Below are 17,108 nucleotides of genomic sequence, written 5' to 3'. Positions count from 1 at the left end.
CTACTATGAACATATTCTGTTCTTCATCAATTGTTCACGTACTAGTTTTAGCATCCACTGATGATTTCTTAACTCCATCACTCCTTGTAAACCATTAGATCCTTCTACATGTATTAAAAAAATAAGTTATTAGTTTTCCCTTCTCATTTACTTATGTATATCACTATACACTCATGGAATCTATTTAATGGATTATAATTTATAGTTATCATTTTTTATTTTGAGGCTCACATGGCCCCAGTTTGGACCAGGAAAATCCCTTCAAGCTGGCCTCTATGTCCTGTTGGCAGGTCTTCATCATTTTTTAAACACTTTCTTACTTTCTGTTACAGCACATGCCCCAGACTCATGTTCTACTTTCCCTACTGCAGCCCTGGAATCAGAGACCTAGCTCCTTTTAGTAAACAATGGTATTTAGAAACTAAGATTTGGGCACTAGGTATGTTCATTGCTACCAGGAGTGTCTCCAGGCCCTCTCAGCAGACAGAACATACACACTTGTGCCCTTCACAGACACACACACACACACACACATACCAATTTATACACACATATCTCGATAATACTTCTACCCACATCTATAGCTTTGAAAGCCACAGGTTCAAACTAATATCTCCCATTTCAATCCAACATTATATGATTCATTCTAGCCTTTAACTTTTCCATAATTCTAACTCTTTTATCCAAGAAAATTAGCTCCTATTATCCTCAATATATTCACTAATTTGCTTAAGCTTGGGAGATACAGAAAGTAATTTTAGAACTGCTAGCTAATACCAGTGTGAAATTAATGTTGTGTCTAGTTTTGGCCTATTATGAAAATCTATTGTGAAGATTTATACACATGCATTTATATGGACAGCCATTTTCATTTCTCTTGGGTAAACATCTAAAAGTGTCATTGATGGGCTGTATGGTAAGTGCATGTTTAAATTTTAAAGAAATCATCAAACTGTTTGCCAAGTGGTTATAATATTTTACATCTGCATCAGTAAGGTACAAAATTCGTCTCGCTATATCTTTACCAACACTTGGTACCGTCAGTCTTTTCCCTGGTAGCCATTCTCATGGTAGTGAAGTACTAACTCATCATGGATTTAAGTTCGCATTTACCTGACAGCTTCTGTTGAGCACCTTTCATGGGCTTATTGCACATTTGTATATCACCTGCTGTGAAGCATCTGTTCAAGTTTTTGTCGATTTTTGAGGTGCCTTTTTAGTACTGATTTATAGTAGTTCTTGATATATTATGGGTACAAGTTATCTTTTAGATACATGTTTTGAAATTATTTACCCTGAGCCTGTGGTTCACCTTTCATACCCTTAACAGAGTACCTGATGAGAAATTTTTAATTTTCATGAGATTCACTTATTTTTTCCTTTCTAGTTAGTGTTTTTTGAATGCTATGAAACCTTTGCCTATCTGAAGGTCCAAAAGTTACTCTCCTTTGTTTTCTTCCAGAAGTGCTATAGTTTTACCTTTTACGTCTAGGTCTAGAAGCCATCTCAGGTTCATTTTTCTAAGTAGTGGAAGTTGATGTTGGAATTCACTCTTTCCCCATATGTTTACCTAATTTTTCAAGTACCATTTGTTCTAAAGATTTTCCTTTTCTCATTAAATTACCTTGGCTCCTCTGTCAAGTACCACCTGACTCTATAGGTATGGGTCTGATCTTGGACTCTCTATCTGGTGTAGTTAACCTATGTGTCTAACCTTCTAATAGTTCTACACTATTTTGATTTTTGTAGGTTTTTTTGTTAGAATATCATTTATTGAAGCCACATCTCAGAGAAATTTATATTTTACCAATGTTTTTTACTGTGGCAAAAAACAGGTAACCTAAAATTCACCCTCCCAACAACTTCCGTGTAGTCAGTACTACACTGTCAATCACATGCACATGGTTGCGTAACAGATTCCCAGAACCCCCCATCCTGCATAACTGAAACTCTACGCTCACCTGACAGCAACTCCTCCACCAAAGCAGTGGCACCCCCATTCTATTTTCTGGTTCTATGAGTTTCACTACTCTAGGTACCTCATATAAGCGGGATCATGCAGTTTTTGTCTTTTTCTGACTGGCTTATTTCACACAGCATAACGTCCTCAAGGTTCATTCACGCTGTAGCTGTGTCAGAATTTCCTTTCTTCTTAAGGCTGAATAATATTCCCTTGTATTTATATACCACATTTTCTTCATTTATCCATTGATGGATATTTAAGTTGCATCCACCTCCTAGCTATTGTGAATAACGCTGTTATGATCACAGGCATAGAAACAACTATTCAAGTCCCTGCTTTCAATTCTTTCAGATACATCCCCAGAAGTAGGATTGCTGGATCATACGGTAATTCTATTTTTAACTTTTTGAGGAACCTACATATTGTTTTCCACAGCAGCTGTACCATTTCACATTCCTATCAACAGTGCACAAGAGTTCTGATTTCTCCACATCTTCCCACCAACAGAGCCAACAGCTGGTGCTTCATCAAAATAATAGTGTGGTGCTTCACCAAAAGCACCAAACAACAGCTGCTCTTTTAATAGTGGCCATCCTAACAGGTGTGAGGTGATATCTCGTGGTTTGATTTGCATTTCCCTGATGATTAGTGACATTGAGCATCTTTTCAGACATCCACTGGTTATTTGTAAATCTTTGGAAAAGTGTCTTTTTAAGACATTTGACCATTTTTTTAATTAGCTTATTTGTTGTTAAGGAGTCGTATGAGTTTTTATTATATGTGACAGATATATGATTTGCAAATATTTTCTCCCATTCTGTGGGTTTTTGCACTCTACACATCATTTCCTTACCTGTGCAAAGAGTATATTTGTGGGCTCTCTATTCTGTTCCATTAGTCTATATGTCTGTCTTTATGCCATACCACACTGTTTTTTTTTTTTTTTTTTTTTTAAAGAATGATTTTTTTTTTTTTAAAGATTTTATTTTTTCCTTTTTCTCCCCAAAGGCCCCCGGTACACAGTTGCATATTCCTTGTTGTGGGTCCCTCTAGTTGTGGCATGTGGGACGCCGCCCCAGCGTGGTTTGATGAGCAGTGTCATGTCCGCGCCCAGGATTCGAACCAACGAAACACTGGGCCGCCTGCAGCGGAGCCGCGAACCCAACCGCTCGGCCACGGGGCCAGCCCCCATACCACACTGTTTTGATTACTGTAGCTTTGCAATGTTTTGAAATCAGGAAGTGTGAGGCCTCCAGCTTTGCTCTTCTTTTTCAGGATTGTTTTGGCTTTTCAGTGTCATTTGAGATTCCATATGAATTTTAGGATTGTTTCCTCTATTTCTGCAAACAATGCTATTGGGATTTTGATAGGGATGGTTATTGTAGTTTTGTAATAAGTTTTGAAATTAGGTAGTGTGAGTCCTCCAAATTTGTCCTTTTCAAATTTGTTTTGGCTATCCAAATTTGATCCCATTTTCAAGGAAATTTTAGAAATATCCTGCAATTTCTACAAAAATCCTGTTGGGATTTTGACTGGATTCATATTAAGTCTATAAATCAATGGAGAGAGAGTCAATATCTTAATACTGAGTCTTCCAATCCATGAGTGTGGTGTATCTCTCCATTTATTTCTCCTTTAATTTCTATTAACAAGGTTTTCTAACTTTTCACTGAAGAGTTCCTCATAAGTGTTGGATGTTACTGGCATTATTGTAAAAAGAATTGTTTTTTTATTTCACTTTCAATTTTTGTTGCTAGCATATACAAATACAATTAGGTTTTTATATTGAACTTGTATCTTGCACCTTTACAAAATTCACATTATTTCTAGCAGTTTTTCAAATTTCTTAAAATTTTCTAAATAAACCATCTGTCTGTAAATCAAGATAGTTTTACCCCTTCCTTTCCAGTCTTTGTTGTTTACTTATTTTTCTTGCCTTATTTCATTGGTTAGGACTCCCAGTAAGTACAACATGGAATAGAACTGGTGAGAATGGCTATCCTTACCTTGTTCCTGATTGCAGGAGGAAAGCATTCAGTCTTCTACCATTAAGGATGATGTTAGCTATAGGGTTTTTTCCCCAGCTGGTCTTTAACAAATAAAGTAAGTTCCCTCCTGCTCCTAATTTTTAAAGAATATCTGTAAGGAACAATTAAAGAATTTCTGTAAGGAAAGACGACTGAATTTTGCCAAATGTTTTTAGCATCTAGCAAGGTGATCAAATGAGTTTTCTCCTTTATTTTGTTAACACGGTGAATGACATCAATTGACTGACTGTCTGAACCAAGTTTGCAACACAAAACTATACTACACGACAGGGATAAACCCTAAGTGGTCATTATGTATATATATAAAAGTATATATATATATATATTTTATACTTTTATATGTTTCTGGTTTGATTTACTAATAATTAAGAGGTTTTGCATCTGTATGTCAAGAAGTATAAAGGGTCTGAGATTTTACCTGACACACAAGCTAACGAGCGAGCCTGCCACAGTTCCATGGATGCTGGCAGAAGACACAAGACTCCTATGTCAGAAACAAAGAACTTTACTACACACAGCAAGAGCAGTAGCTAAGGTATCAGCATTTGCATCAGTTCCTGAGCACAAGTTCCCCCAGGGTAAAATGAAGAGAGCTAGGTGACATCTGCACATGCAGTGGGGTAGATTACAGGAAACAAACCCTGATCTTAGAGTACCCAAACCTCTTACCATGAGCAGATAGTCAAATTTTCTACATTTTGGTTTTACTAAAGTGTGTTTTCTAAGGAATTTGTCCATTTTGTCATTTCATCATTGTAAAATTCATCAGCACAAAATTTTTTATATTCTTATCTTCCTTTTAATATCTATAGGAACTGTAGCATAAACCTATTTATTTGTGACATTGGTTATATATGTTTTCTTTTCTCCTTGATCAATCTTGCCAGATTTTCTATTTCTCTTTTTCTTCATTTCATTGCTTTCTGCTATTAACTTTATTATTTCTTTCCTTCTACTTATTTTGGCTTAATTTTCTATTTCTAGTCATTGAAGTAGAAAATTGTATCACTGATTTTAACTTTTCTTCTTTTCTGAGATAAGCATTTAAAGCTGTGTATTTCCCCCTTGCACTCCTTTAGTTTCTTTCCGCAAACTTTGATAAGTTGTATTTTCATTTCCATTTAGTTTAAATGTTTTCTAATTTCCCTTATGATTTATTCTTTGTCCTATGGGTAATTTAGAACAATACTGTTTAATTTCTAAATATGTCGGGCTTCTCTAGACATCTTATTGATTTCGAATTTGATTCTATTGCAATGAAAGAAAGTATCCTGTAAGATTTTAAAATTCATTGAAATTTTTTTTATGGTCCAGCATGTAGTCCATGTGTAGTTAGAAGGAATGTTCATTTTGTAGTTTTTGGGTACACTGTTCTATAAATGTCAATTAGGCCAAGATGATTTATTCTCTTTTCAGATCTTCAACATCTTTCCTAAATTTTATAACTAGATGTTCTTTCAGTTACTGAAAGAGGAATGTTAAGATTCTCCAATTAAGATTGGAGATTTGTCTATTTCTCCCCTTTGTTTTCTAACTTTTAGCTTTATAGATTTTGAAGCTTTGTTCCTACATGCATATATATTAAGATTTGTTATTTCCTTCTGATTCATTGACCCTTTTATTGTTATGAAATGTCCGTCTTTAACTCTGGTCATATTCTTTCCCTTGAAATAAACTTTGCCTGATTACTATAGTCACTTCAACTTCCTTATGCTGTTTGCATAGTATATATTTTTTACATCCTTTTAATTTCAACCTATTTCCCTCTTTTTTAAAGTACACTTTTTTTTTTTGGAGGAAGATTAGCCCTGTGCTAACATCTGCTGCCAATCCTCCTCTTTTTTGCCGAGGAAGACTGACCCTGAGCTAACATCACTGCCCGTCTTCCTCTACTTTATATGGGATGCCTACCACAGCATGGCTTGACAAGCGGTGCATAGGTCTGCACCTGGGATCTGAACCAGCGAACCCCAGGCCACCAAAGTGGAATGCATGAACCTAACCGCTGCACCACTGGGCCAGCCCCTAAAGTACACCTTTTATAAACAATATATAGTTGAGTTTTGTTTTTAATCCACTTTGAGAATCCCTGCCTTTTGTCCATTTATGCTTAACAGTTGCATGTAAGTCTGATATTTTGCTATTTATTGTCTATTTGTTGCATTGGACTTTTATTCTTCTGTTTCTCCTTTCTTTTCTACTTTTGGTTTAATCAAGTTTTTTTTCTTTAGTATTCCATCTTAGTTCCCTTATTGGATTGGTAGCCATATCTGTATGTATTATTTTTAATGGTTGATGTAGGAATTACAACATGTATCCTTAACACACTCTACTTAGTGTTAATATTGTCCCACTTTGAAAGAAAAAAACCTTTGCAATAGAATTCCATTTATCTCCATTTCTTTGTGTTATTGTTGTCATATATTTCACAACTAAATTTATAACTACCACTACACAATGTTATAATTTTAGCTTTAATTTAAACAGTTATTTTTAATGATATTAAGGAAAAAAATCGGTATCTTCATTCTTTCTTTTATATGAATTCTATCTGTTCTTTCCTTTTAGCCTTAAGTATGTCCTTCACATATCTCATAGATCAGGTCTGCCAGCACTGAATTCTCTGCTGGCCCCAGCTGTCTCTTCTGACACCGTAAGCCAGTAAGACTGGATTTCAGTGGCTGCGAGTCATGCATATACCGGAGAGTGCCCACAGGAAAAACGCTGCAATTCTTACCAGGTTCAGTTCCTAATTTCAAAGGTAGACTCCTCTTCATTTCTGCCCACTTTCAATCATTCACCGGTGCCTTCCAAAAACAAAACTGTTTTCAGGGGATAGCACAGATTTTATCACATGTCTGTAAGATCAGTCTGACCAATCTACTAACCCATTACTGGAGCTGGAAGCACTTCTAATTTATTAAAAGATACTTTTTGATAGTCACAGAATTCTGTGTTGACTTTTTTATTCGGTCTTTTAATGATGCTATTCAGTGTTTCTAAAGAGAAGTCAGCTGTAAATTGCCTTGTTGTTTCCCTTTAATATAATCTATTCTGTTCTGTCTGATTTCAAGATTTTCTTTTTATCTTTGGTTTTCTTTGGTTTGACCACAATGCACCCAGGAGTGCTTTTCTTTATCTTCATCCTGCTTGAGGTTCATTGAACTTCTTGGATCTGAAGTTTGTTTACATCAAATCTGGGGAAATTTTAGCCATTATTTTTTCAAATCTTTTGTGTGTCCATTCTCTCCTCTCCTCCTGGGACTCCAATTACATGTGTATCAGACAGCTCACTACTGCCTCACAGATCACTAAGGCTGTTCTTCAGAATGAGTCATTTCTATTGCTCTATCTTCAGGTTTATTAAGTATTTGCTGTCTTGGATCTGCTATCAGGCCTGTCCGCCTGAGGTTTCAGTGCTGATGTTGTGCATCGCACTGCTACAATTCCCATTTGGCTCCTTTAATAGTTTCCATTACTGTTCTGAGTTCCCTACTGTTCCTTCATTTTGAGCATATTTCCTTCCAGTCCTTAAAGGAGTTACAACAGCTGCTGTAAAGTCCTTGTCTGCAGTTGGCTTTATTAACTGTTTTCTCTTGACCATGGGTCACATTTTCCTGCTTCTTTACATGTCTAGAGGTTTTTGATAGTGTAATGGAGCCTGCGGACGAGACTTTACGAAGATTGGGTCCTGTTATCTTCTGAGTGTTGATTTTTGTTCTAGTAGCCAGTTAACTTGGTTGGACTCAAGCTCTAGACTGTCCCCGACTGTCCTCCCTGTGCTAGCAGCTAGCTCAACCATCCAGCTGCTCTCTCTGTTGGGCTCCCAAATGCATGCACAGTTCCAGGGTTTGCCAAGAATCTGAATGGAGTTTATAACCAGATTTGGGGACTCCCTGCTTTGTGGTTCATTCTTTCCCAAATTTTCCCCTTAATTTCCAGCTGTTCTGACAGTCCCAAATTCTTTCCTCTGACACATTAAGCCAGTCTATGGCTTTCAGTTTGGGTTTTAGGAGTCCCACACTATGGCAATTGGGGAGTATATTCAAGGCAAAAAGCCAAATCAGCATGAATCTCACATGCTGCTGCACTCTTTTTTCAAGTGGCCCCTCCATTTTTGGCCTGTGTTTGGGAGTTGCTCTGTGGGAGAAGTGGTCTGATACCAACTCCAGAACCAAACCTAACATTCCACCCCCTCTAGCTTTTGTGTTAAATTAAAGAATTTAATAAGATTATCCAAGTCAAGTAAATATAACTTCCAACCCTACTTGGTTTAGAGTGATTTATAATTATCTTAATGGAAGACTCTCACCTAAATTATATCCTTCACAAAATGAATTTTTTTATTTGTGCCATTCAGAAAAAAGAAACATGCTAGGATCTACTGAAAATATCTGAAGCTAAGAGGGAAAAATAACTCAAACCATCACCTGACCATGCTCCCCAAAATAAAATTATTTTAAAATAACAACTGACTTCTAAAATTTGAAATCAAAGGCACAAATTAGGGGATTCATTTTTTTGTCTTAGTACAACAATTTTAAGTTACACTGTTGAAGAATTTGTTAAAACTGAAGTCTACCTACAGAATTTCACTGTGACTCCACATCTCAACTCAGTTACTTTATGAAAAGTATTTTCACTTACAAGTTTTCTAATTACAAGTTAAACAAGGGAAAAAAATTAATGTAAGATTTCATTTGATTGATACAGTGTTTTTACACAAAATTTCTTCCTCTGTTTAGTAAATAGCCAATGAGATGCAAATCAATCAACAGCTATTCAATTGATTTCTTACATGTATCCAAGATATGTTCACCTGACTCAAAAATGAAATGAGGCATCAGTGATGCAATGAGAGAGGTAAGATGTAGTCACGTTACTTTTACTTTCTGACACCTTCTGGTATACCAGCAATTTCCACTTGGAAAAAAAAGTCAGCATACATACTAACATTGGGCAAATCATTAAACTTCTGTACGTCTTTCATCTATAAGATACAGGAGTTATATTTAATGATTTATCAAACTAATTCTTTTCAGAAAGGTAACTCTGTTCTATTCTAACCATGCAAGTTTTTTGTAGAAATTGGCAGGGTATTCCTAAAATTTCCATGAAAATGCAACCAAATTTGGGTAGACACAACAAATTGCATCTGCTAAACAGAGCGAGTGAAGTGCTCAGATGATGGCCAGGAGTCCTGCCCCTGAGTCTCTGCAGCACTGACAGGCATTTGTTCTCCCCTCTGCCCATGGATCGTGGCTAACGAAAGCAACCAACTTCCCCTCTCCTGTTCCTTTTGTATCATGTTAGGAACAGGGACACACACCCAGAGCAGAGAAACTTCATTCCAGGCCCGAACTGATCATTTCAATCTACTTCAGATTTACCTCCCAATCTCTCTTCAGCTTATTCCTCCAAAAGACCAATTTTTAGGAAAGTAACCAAAATAACAATGACAACCCTGAAACCTGTGCTTGGTCTACTAAGAGGGAGGATGTGCACTTGGGGTTTACATGGCACGCAAAAAAACACAACGACAGACACAACAAACACCCACACACAGTGGATTAACCTTTGTCCTTAGTCCTTTCTCAAAGTTCTTAAAAACAAGGTTTGCATCCTCTTTACACATGGTCTTTTTGCCCTCAAATTGATATTCTTTTCATTTCCTTCAAATTTCCTATCTGATCATGATTTGGTCAATATAATTATAATGCTTGTGTTAAAAGTAATTTCATTTCAAAAAACTGAATAGACTATACCAAAATATTAAGAGTAGTCATTTAAGGATGATGAAATTGCAACATATATCTTTCGTTCATTCTTTTTGATATTTGCTAAGTTTTTTTGCTTTCAGGACAACTTTTGCAATCACATAAAAATCATATTAACACAAAATAATAATTTTAGAAAAGATGGATAAATAGGCAAGGGACATTTTAAAGAAATGTGGATTTTTTCCACAAAGATAAAAGACATTTTAAAATTGCTAGCACCACACACAAGTCTGCTAAATTTTTTCCCACAAAATTGAGAGAAAATAGTAAAAGAAGAATATTTTCAACCACAAAGAGACCAGCATGCCCCAGAATGAAAAGACAGTTTACCTCCAGTTGGCCATGAGCAAGAAATAAATGTTTGTTGTCGTAAGTCACTAAGATGTTGGACTGCTTATTGTACAGCAAAACTGAACAATACATAAACTAATGAAGTAACTAAACTTCAAACTAATTATTTTCAAAAAGGCAACTCTATGTCCTATTTTAACCACAAAACAATGGCATCATAAACATTTAAAAATATCTGTAAATAGTACCCCAAAGATCCCCTTGGACTACATGTTGAATACTAACGTTAAGTAAACTAAGAGGATGACCCTCTGCAAATGGCACCTATGGTGTTATCACTGAAGATCCTTGGAGAACATGCTAATCCAATCAAAACAAGGCCGAGATGTAGAAAGAGATTGACTCCAGTACTGAAGATCTGCCTCTGGAGTGGGCAGCACACTTATGGCAAAAGGCAGTCACTATACCACTGAATAAAATGCTTGGATCAGAATTTACTTCTACATGTTAAGCTCTTGCAGTGCTTAATAATCCCGACCCTAACCCAAATATCCAAACCAAAGAGGAACGTTAGACTACCAACACCTTAGAACTGTGATAAGATGGATGGATCTTTTTTGGAAAGATGTTTTCAAATATTACGATTAGTGGGGGGAATATAAACCCACATCCCTGTGTGACTCCCCTGGTTCTTCTAACTTTGCTTTTCTCTTTTCTTCTCAACAAGGCTGGGTGCTCTCCTAGCTCCCTACCAGAAAGAAAACAGCCAACTTTGACACCAGTTGAGACTTCTACGTGTCTGACTGCCTGCAGGCAAGTGAGGAGAGAGGAGAGGAATGAAGCTGAACATGAGGGAAAAAGGATATGATAAAACCTATCTTCTGCAAGAGCCAACACCAATGGGGGGCCACAGGGAAGCCCCTGGAGAGCTCTGAGTGACCTGGATGCAAGGAAGAGGAGCGTACTGGATGAACCGATAAGAAGATTGGAAAAGGGGTCTTGGCTGAAAATAAGTTTATACTTCTTATCCTAAAACCCGGATCAATCCTACAAAAGTCTATGAATGAAGGTCAGCAGCTGTGATGCACAGGAAATCCACTGAGGCATTTGATTAAGTGTCACAAAAACCTTAGTTACAAACGTCCTGGATGCAGTTTCTACCCACATTAATCAGGAGCTAGATGAGAGGCTGTGAAGGGGAGGGAGGGAGAAGTGGAAATCTCCCACTTGTACGGGGCTGGGCAGAGGGAGGGAAGAGTGGAGGCACATGCAAGTGGCAGAGCCACTGCAATGAGCATACAGAACACAGAGATCTGCTGATCACACTGAGTGTCCTAAATTCCTAGGATGGTCTGAAACACAAGTGGACTTAAAATGAGAAAACTACACAGCAGGAGGAAACAATCTGGCTCTAGAGCTGGACATTTAGTTTTACAGGAAAGAGAACTGTTATTTTCTACAATTTCTAGGTATCATTGGAGACAAGTACCAAAAAGTGGTCAAAGATATTCCAGGCTGCCCATGAAGAGGCTGGGAAGTGGTGGTCTGCAATTTCATGTAAACTGAACACGAATTTAGGGATTCCAAGGTGGCATTAATATCTTACCAAAGCAAAGAAGAAACAAACAAATATAACCAGGAAGCACTGAATTAGACAGGGGTGAAGGCCATGGCAAGGATGTGGTAGGAAGAGAAGAAATCTGAAAGCTTTCATAGCACAAGACAAGACACTGGGTGCTCTGAAGCTGAATGTGTTCACCTCTGCCCTCGGGGGCACAGTGGGTGGCTCACCACAGACATTCCTACAAAACCATCCAAGGGGGTGTCAGGGTGAGCTGTGCTGGCACACGACACAGGGGCCGGGCACTGGATAATAGGCTGTGCAAATGTACGGGAAGCAAGAAGTAAAACCACTACTGCTGAAATGCCTCCACATCCTCTACTGATGCAGCTGAACATGTGCCAGCTGATCAAGGAAAAATACGTCAGGGCCCGATCCACTCTTCTCTGAGAAGGCAATGAAGGGTGAACTCAGAGCTGGGAGGCAACAAACCAATAATGGGACATTTGGAGATATTAAGCAAAACTAAGCACATCTCTCATCTGTCTCCTTCCTGTCTCTACCGTAGTAGTTTATGGTTTACTCACTTTGGGTCTGTCATTCTAACACCTCAAAAGCATCCATCTAGTAACAGAAAGGAGATATTTAAGGTCTGCTTCATGTAGCACTGAATAAACAGATCATTCTTCCTCCTAAAGAATCTATTGGGTACTTCCTGTATTTACAGTGTTAGATAAACTGGCACACTAACAGATACTTCTTCAGCAGAACTTCAAAAGGTACCAAAAATGATAATAAACCACCTACTAGGTCATAGAGTGCTGGACAAACAGAAAAGATTATCTCCTCGAAGAAGAATGTATTAAAAGCCTAGCAACACAGCACCAGCATTATGTGGCTATTCTTTGTATGTATCCATTTTCTGCAAACACCTCTTCCTAAAATAACCACTGTGGGTGACGAGTTTATCAATCCACTTGGTCTCCTCTCCTCCAACTGGACTGAAAGATGGACTTGACCCCACTCTTTGACTTCTGATGATTTCTCCACCTACTGTTTCCTCAGAGAAACTTCCACAGTTTTTCTTCCTCTTTAGTTCCATGAGCTGAGAGGGATGCAGCAATACAAAATGTTCCCATAGTTCTGGGGAAATGACAGAATGCTGAAGTAAGAGTCCAGGCTTTGGAGTCAGAATCCTGGTCTACCACCTACTAGCTGTAAAACACTGAGTAATAATTTTTTAATCCTTCTAAGCCTCACTCTGATCATCTGTAAAATGGGAACAAAATCAGTTACTGTGAGAATTACATAAGATGAAATATACAAAGCAAGCCACTAGCTTCCTGTCACAGGGCAGGCACTCATCAATGACAGTTTCTTTTACTAGTATTTTGAAGCACTGGGTGTGATACGTGGGTTTGACAAAGTGAAACGGCCAAAAGGACTCAGACGGTTGGTGGCTCCCACCTTGTCCTCTCGCACTGATAGCCTGATTCTCTGAGCGACACTACCATGACCTGGTGCTCCTGGAGGCAGACATCGCAGAGCACGGGTAAACCTATGAACGGTGCTCTGCAACAGCGAGAAAGAAGGCACCAACGCTGCCTATCTCAGGGCAGGCCAGGCCACCACAGCCTCTGGTCTATACCTGAAGGTAAATCCCAAAGGGCAGTACTCAGTCAGAGGTCCCTCCTCTCCACAAGACTCTAGTTTCAGAAGTCTCAATAAGGTCCTTGAACAGATATAAATTCTTAATATACTGAACAGAACATTCCACTTCCCTTTTTGTTTCTTCATATAAATTGCACTTTCATTCACTCTGGAAAAAACTAGTATCCTGCAATACCACAAGCAATGGGATATTTGGAGCATAAATCAGATAAGCAGATAATCTTTACACCGTCAGCCCCTCAGAGAATGAGTCTATCTGTGTCTATCCAGGGGTTTAGATCTTGAGAAAAACTGATTGTTGCCCCTTCTCGTCTCCCTCATGAAATCAAGACCACAGTCCAATTCCTGGAGCTCCTGCTCCTCTCATAGAGCTCACATCATCACACAATTAACTAATACTACAGACGTGGACAGCGAGTGGACAGCCTCAAAGACAAGCATGAATGCAGAGAATGCTTTCTTCAGGGAAGCTTACTTTATTTCTTAGTAGCAGAGCAGTGAAGGCCATGGTTCTAGAGCCAGACTGCCTGGGTTCCAGTCCCAGTTCTTCCACATGACTTTGCGCAGGTTTCTTAACTCATCTGTGCCTGTTTCCTTATGTGCAAAAAAGGAACGATGAAAGTACCTGCCATTGGGGTGGCTACAAGGATTAAATGAGTCAATCCATGAAAGGGCTCAGGGCAGAGTCTGACATGTGATGGTGTCAACACTGTACTGCACTGTGAGCTCTTAATATGACACTGTGCATTATTAATGTAAGCTCCAAGCCTGAGAGAGAAAAAAAAAGAGAAGCAACCCAAGTGTGGGAGAAACCAAGATTTTGCCGAAAGGCTAAACCAGGATGAGCTCCTTGCGTTCTGACTACTGCCACTGCTACCCTCTAGCCTCACAATCAGGGCCACCCATGCTCCATTCCATGAGGGTTTGTAGTTGAACTCTTTTCTGTTCTTTGCGTACATTATGCACAGAGAAGCAGAGATATAGGGAGCTGTGTAAAAATGCTGAAGATAGAGGGAAGGCAAGAGGAGGAGGAAGGTTAGGACTGTGTGCTTCCAAGGAGCACCATCTTGATCAGAGGCGGAGCATGTAAGGGCATTGAGAGCCACCGCCAACCACCTGGTTTTCATCTACTCGCAGCTTCAGTGCCATCCCCCTCATCTCTCAATCTCCAAGAAAAACATGTAGTTATGTGACCGCAGGGATAGGGGAGGGACCGTGCATGGAAGGGGGCTCTGGTCTGAGGACTGTGCTCATTCATTCAACAATTACTCTCTGAGCTCCTGCTGTGCACTAGTCCCTCCTCTCACAGAACTGTTTGGAGATGTAGACCAGTAAACCAAGATGACAGGATGTGACAAGTATAATGAGTAAAGAATTTGTGACCAGCAAGTACAGAAGATGGGCATCTGGCCCTGGGTGAGTTTGAGACAGAGTTGGCAGGACAAGAAGTGCCACGCAGACTGGACCTGGGAGAACAGTGGGTGCTCCAAACTCGTCCGATTATTGAGGATGTATAACAGAGCTTTACCTGCAGAGCAGCTGACTTTCTTATTCTTTAAATCCTTTCATAAGTTCTTGGCCTCGCTAAAGTCATGTCAGGCCAGCTGACATCAGAAATCAAGGATGAACTTCCAGACACACGCACACGCTTTTTTTTCCAGCTTCTCAATCAGTTTTCTCCCACCTCCTCTCTCTCTCTCTCTCTTTTGTTTTATATCACAGATAGCTGTACAGACACAAAAACTCTCACAGGGTCCCTACTTGGTTTTTGGCCTTTAGAACTGTTTCCAATGAAGAATGAATAACATCCCTATTCAACCACCAAACAAATATGTATCGAATGCCTTTGCTGTGCCAGGCTCTGCTCTAGACATAAATTATCTGTACTTTCTTTTCCATTATAAGCTCACTCCATGTTTAACACTTGTGACTAATGCTTTTGTCCTTAATGAATGAAATGGGGGATACAATTTTATAACAGCTATAACCTAAGTACACAGGAAACACACCAAAAGTCAATTACAAACACAAAGGCCAATAGCTTTGTTCACCCATGAACGAGGTGTTGAGACACTTGACTCACGTGACAGAGACTTTACATGAGTTACATAAAAAGCATGTAGAACAGTGCCCGGTATGAAGCGAGTGCTCAACAAACGTTGGCTGCCCTAGGAAGATGACTGTTTAGAACAAACATCAGGTTTTGCTGTGTTTAGGAGGTCACGGTTAAGTACCAATGTGCTAGCTGCTGCTACTGTTCTGTGCTGTCAAGAATTTCATACAAATGAATTGTGTGAGATCAGTCTTTTGTGTCTGGCTTCTTTCTAGTAGCATGATGCTTTGAGGTTTAGTCACGGCCGTCTGCACTGGCTCCTTGTTCTTTATTGCATCTTGCATGCTCTCAGCCCTCTGCTGTTCCATGTAAATTCTACTATCAGCTCAAGCCCCCTAAAGGACCCTGGGGGGACTTTTATTAGAATTGAATGTAGATTAGGGGAAATCACAGAATTGTGATTTCCTGGCCATTATCACAGTGTAGCCATTCATTTGGGCCTCTTTAATATCTTTTGTATAAAATTTTATAATTTTCACCATAAAAGTCTTGCAAATCTTTTGTTTGAATTTTCATTAGGTTCCTTATAAAGTTTTTGTTGCTACTGTACAGAACTTTTTTTAATTATGCTTTTACATTTGTTGCTAGTGTATAGAAATATGATTCATTTCTGTTTGTTCAGATTATATTGAACCATTATGCTAAACCCTCCTTATTTCTAATAATTATCTATAGATTATTTGGGGGTTTCTATGTAGATAATTTTCCTTTCTCATTACTGTCCTTGTCTATTACTGACACAGGCCTCTGTGCTAGCACAAAGCAGGAAGGACGTCTTTTCTCTCTTTCCATTCTCTGAAATTGTTTGTGTTGAATCAGACTGTTAAGTTCTTGAAAGTTGGGTATGACTTAAACATGAAACCTCTGAGAGCCTGGGATGTTTTTTGTGACAAGGCTTTCAGCTACTGTTTCCATTTATTTAATGGCCATAGGATTACTCACAGTTTCCATTTCTTCTTAAATATTTAAATTAGGAATTTGTCCATTTAGTGAAGTTTTCAAATTTATAGCCACAGGGTTCCTCATAGTCCTCTGATTATCTTTTTTCCTCTGGTGTATATCTGTAGTGATGTCCCATTTTTAATTCCTTATTTACTTCTGTCTTCTCTCTGCTTCACCATTCTCATTGGAGGTTTCTCAATGTTATTGGAACGTCCTAAGAATCTTACTCCTCTTTGTTGATCCTCTAAATTGTATCATTGTCTTTCATTTCATTTTTTAAATTAGTAGAGTATTTTATAGAGCAAATTTAAGTTTACAGAAAAATTGAGTGGAAAGTACAGTATGCTCCCATATACCACCTTCACGTCACACACACACACACACAGAGTTCCCCTATTATTAACATCTTACATTAGTCAGGTACATTTGTTACAACTGATGAGGCAATATTAATACATTGTTAACTAAAGCCCATAATTTACATTAGGGTTCAATCTTAAGTGTTGTACATTCTAAGGGTTTTGACAAATGTATGATGACATGTATCCACCATTAAAGTATCATAGTGAACAGATTCACTGCCCTAAAAACCCTCTGTGCTTAGCCTATTCATCCCTCCTTCCCCTGAGCACCTGGCAACCACTGATCTTTTTACTGTCTCCATGGTTTTGTCTTTTCCAGAATGTCAGATAGGTGGAATCATACAGGATGTAGACTTTTCAGACTGGCTTCTTATACT

The 17,108-nt window shown here is 38.5% G+C and overlaps 1 protein-coding gene across 26 annotated transcripts in view; it reads right to left on the bottom strand.

Moving 5' to 3' along the window:
* The window catches only part of DIP2C (disco interacting protein 2 homolog C), a 469,662-nt gene that overhangs the window by 185,619 nt on the left and 266,935 nt on the right, over positions 1-17,108 (bottom strand). Inside the window, exons 1-3 of one of the 26 annotated variants that reach the window (XM_070254993.1) lie at positions 6,749-6,813; positions 4,430-4,495; positions 3,970-4,102 (exon numbers count right to left, since the gene is read on the bottom strand). The exons of 24 other annotated variants lie outside the window; for them this stretch is intronic. In XM_070254993.1, coding sequence (XP_070111094.1) covers positions 3,970-3,997 — 28 coding nt within the window. In that variant the 5' untranslated portion in view covers positions 3,998-4,102; positions 4,430-4,495; positions 6,749-6,813. Of the gene's footprint in view, positions 1-3,969; positions 4,103-4,429; positions 4,496-6,748; positions 6,814-17,108 lie in introns of those variants that run through there. One more of the 26 variants, XM_070254992.1, reaches the window with a different exon arrangement.

This window comes from Equus caballus, chromosome 29, assembly GCF_041296265.1.
Source record: "Equus caballus isolate H_3958 breed thoroughbred chromosome 29, TB-T2T, whole genome shotgun sequence".
Classification (NCBI taxonomy): domain Eukaryota; kingdom Metazoa; phylum Chordata; class Mammalia; order Perissodactyla; family Equidae; genus Equus; species Equus caballus.
The sequence above is the reverse complement of the archived record's forward strand: the minus strand, read 5'-3'. Positions and strand labels throughout refer to the sequence as shown.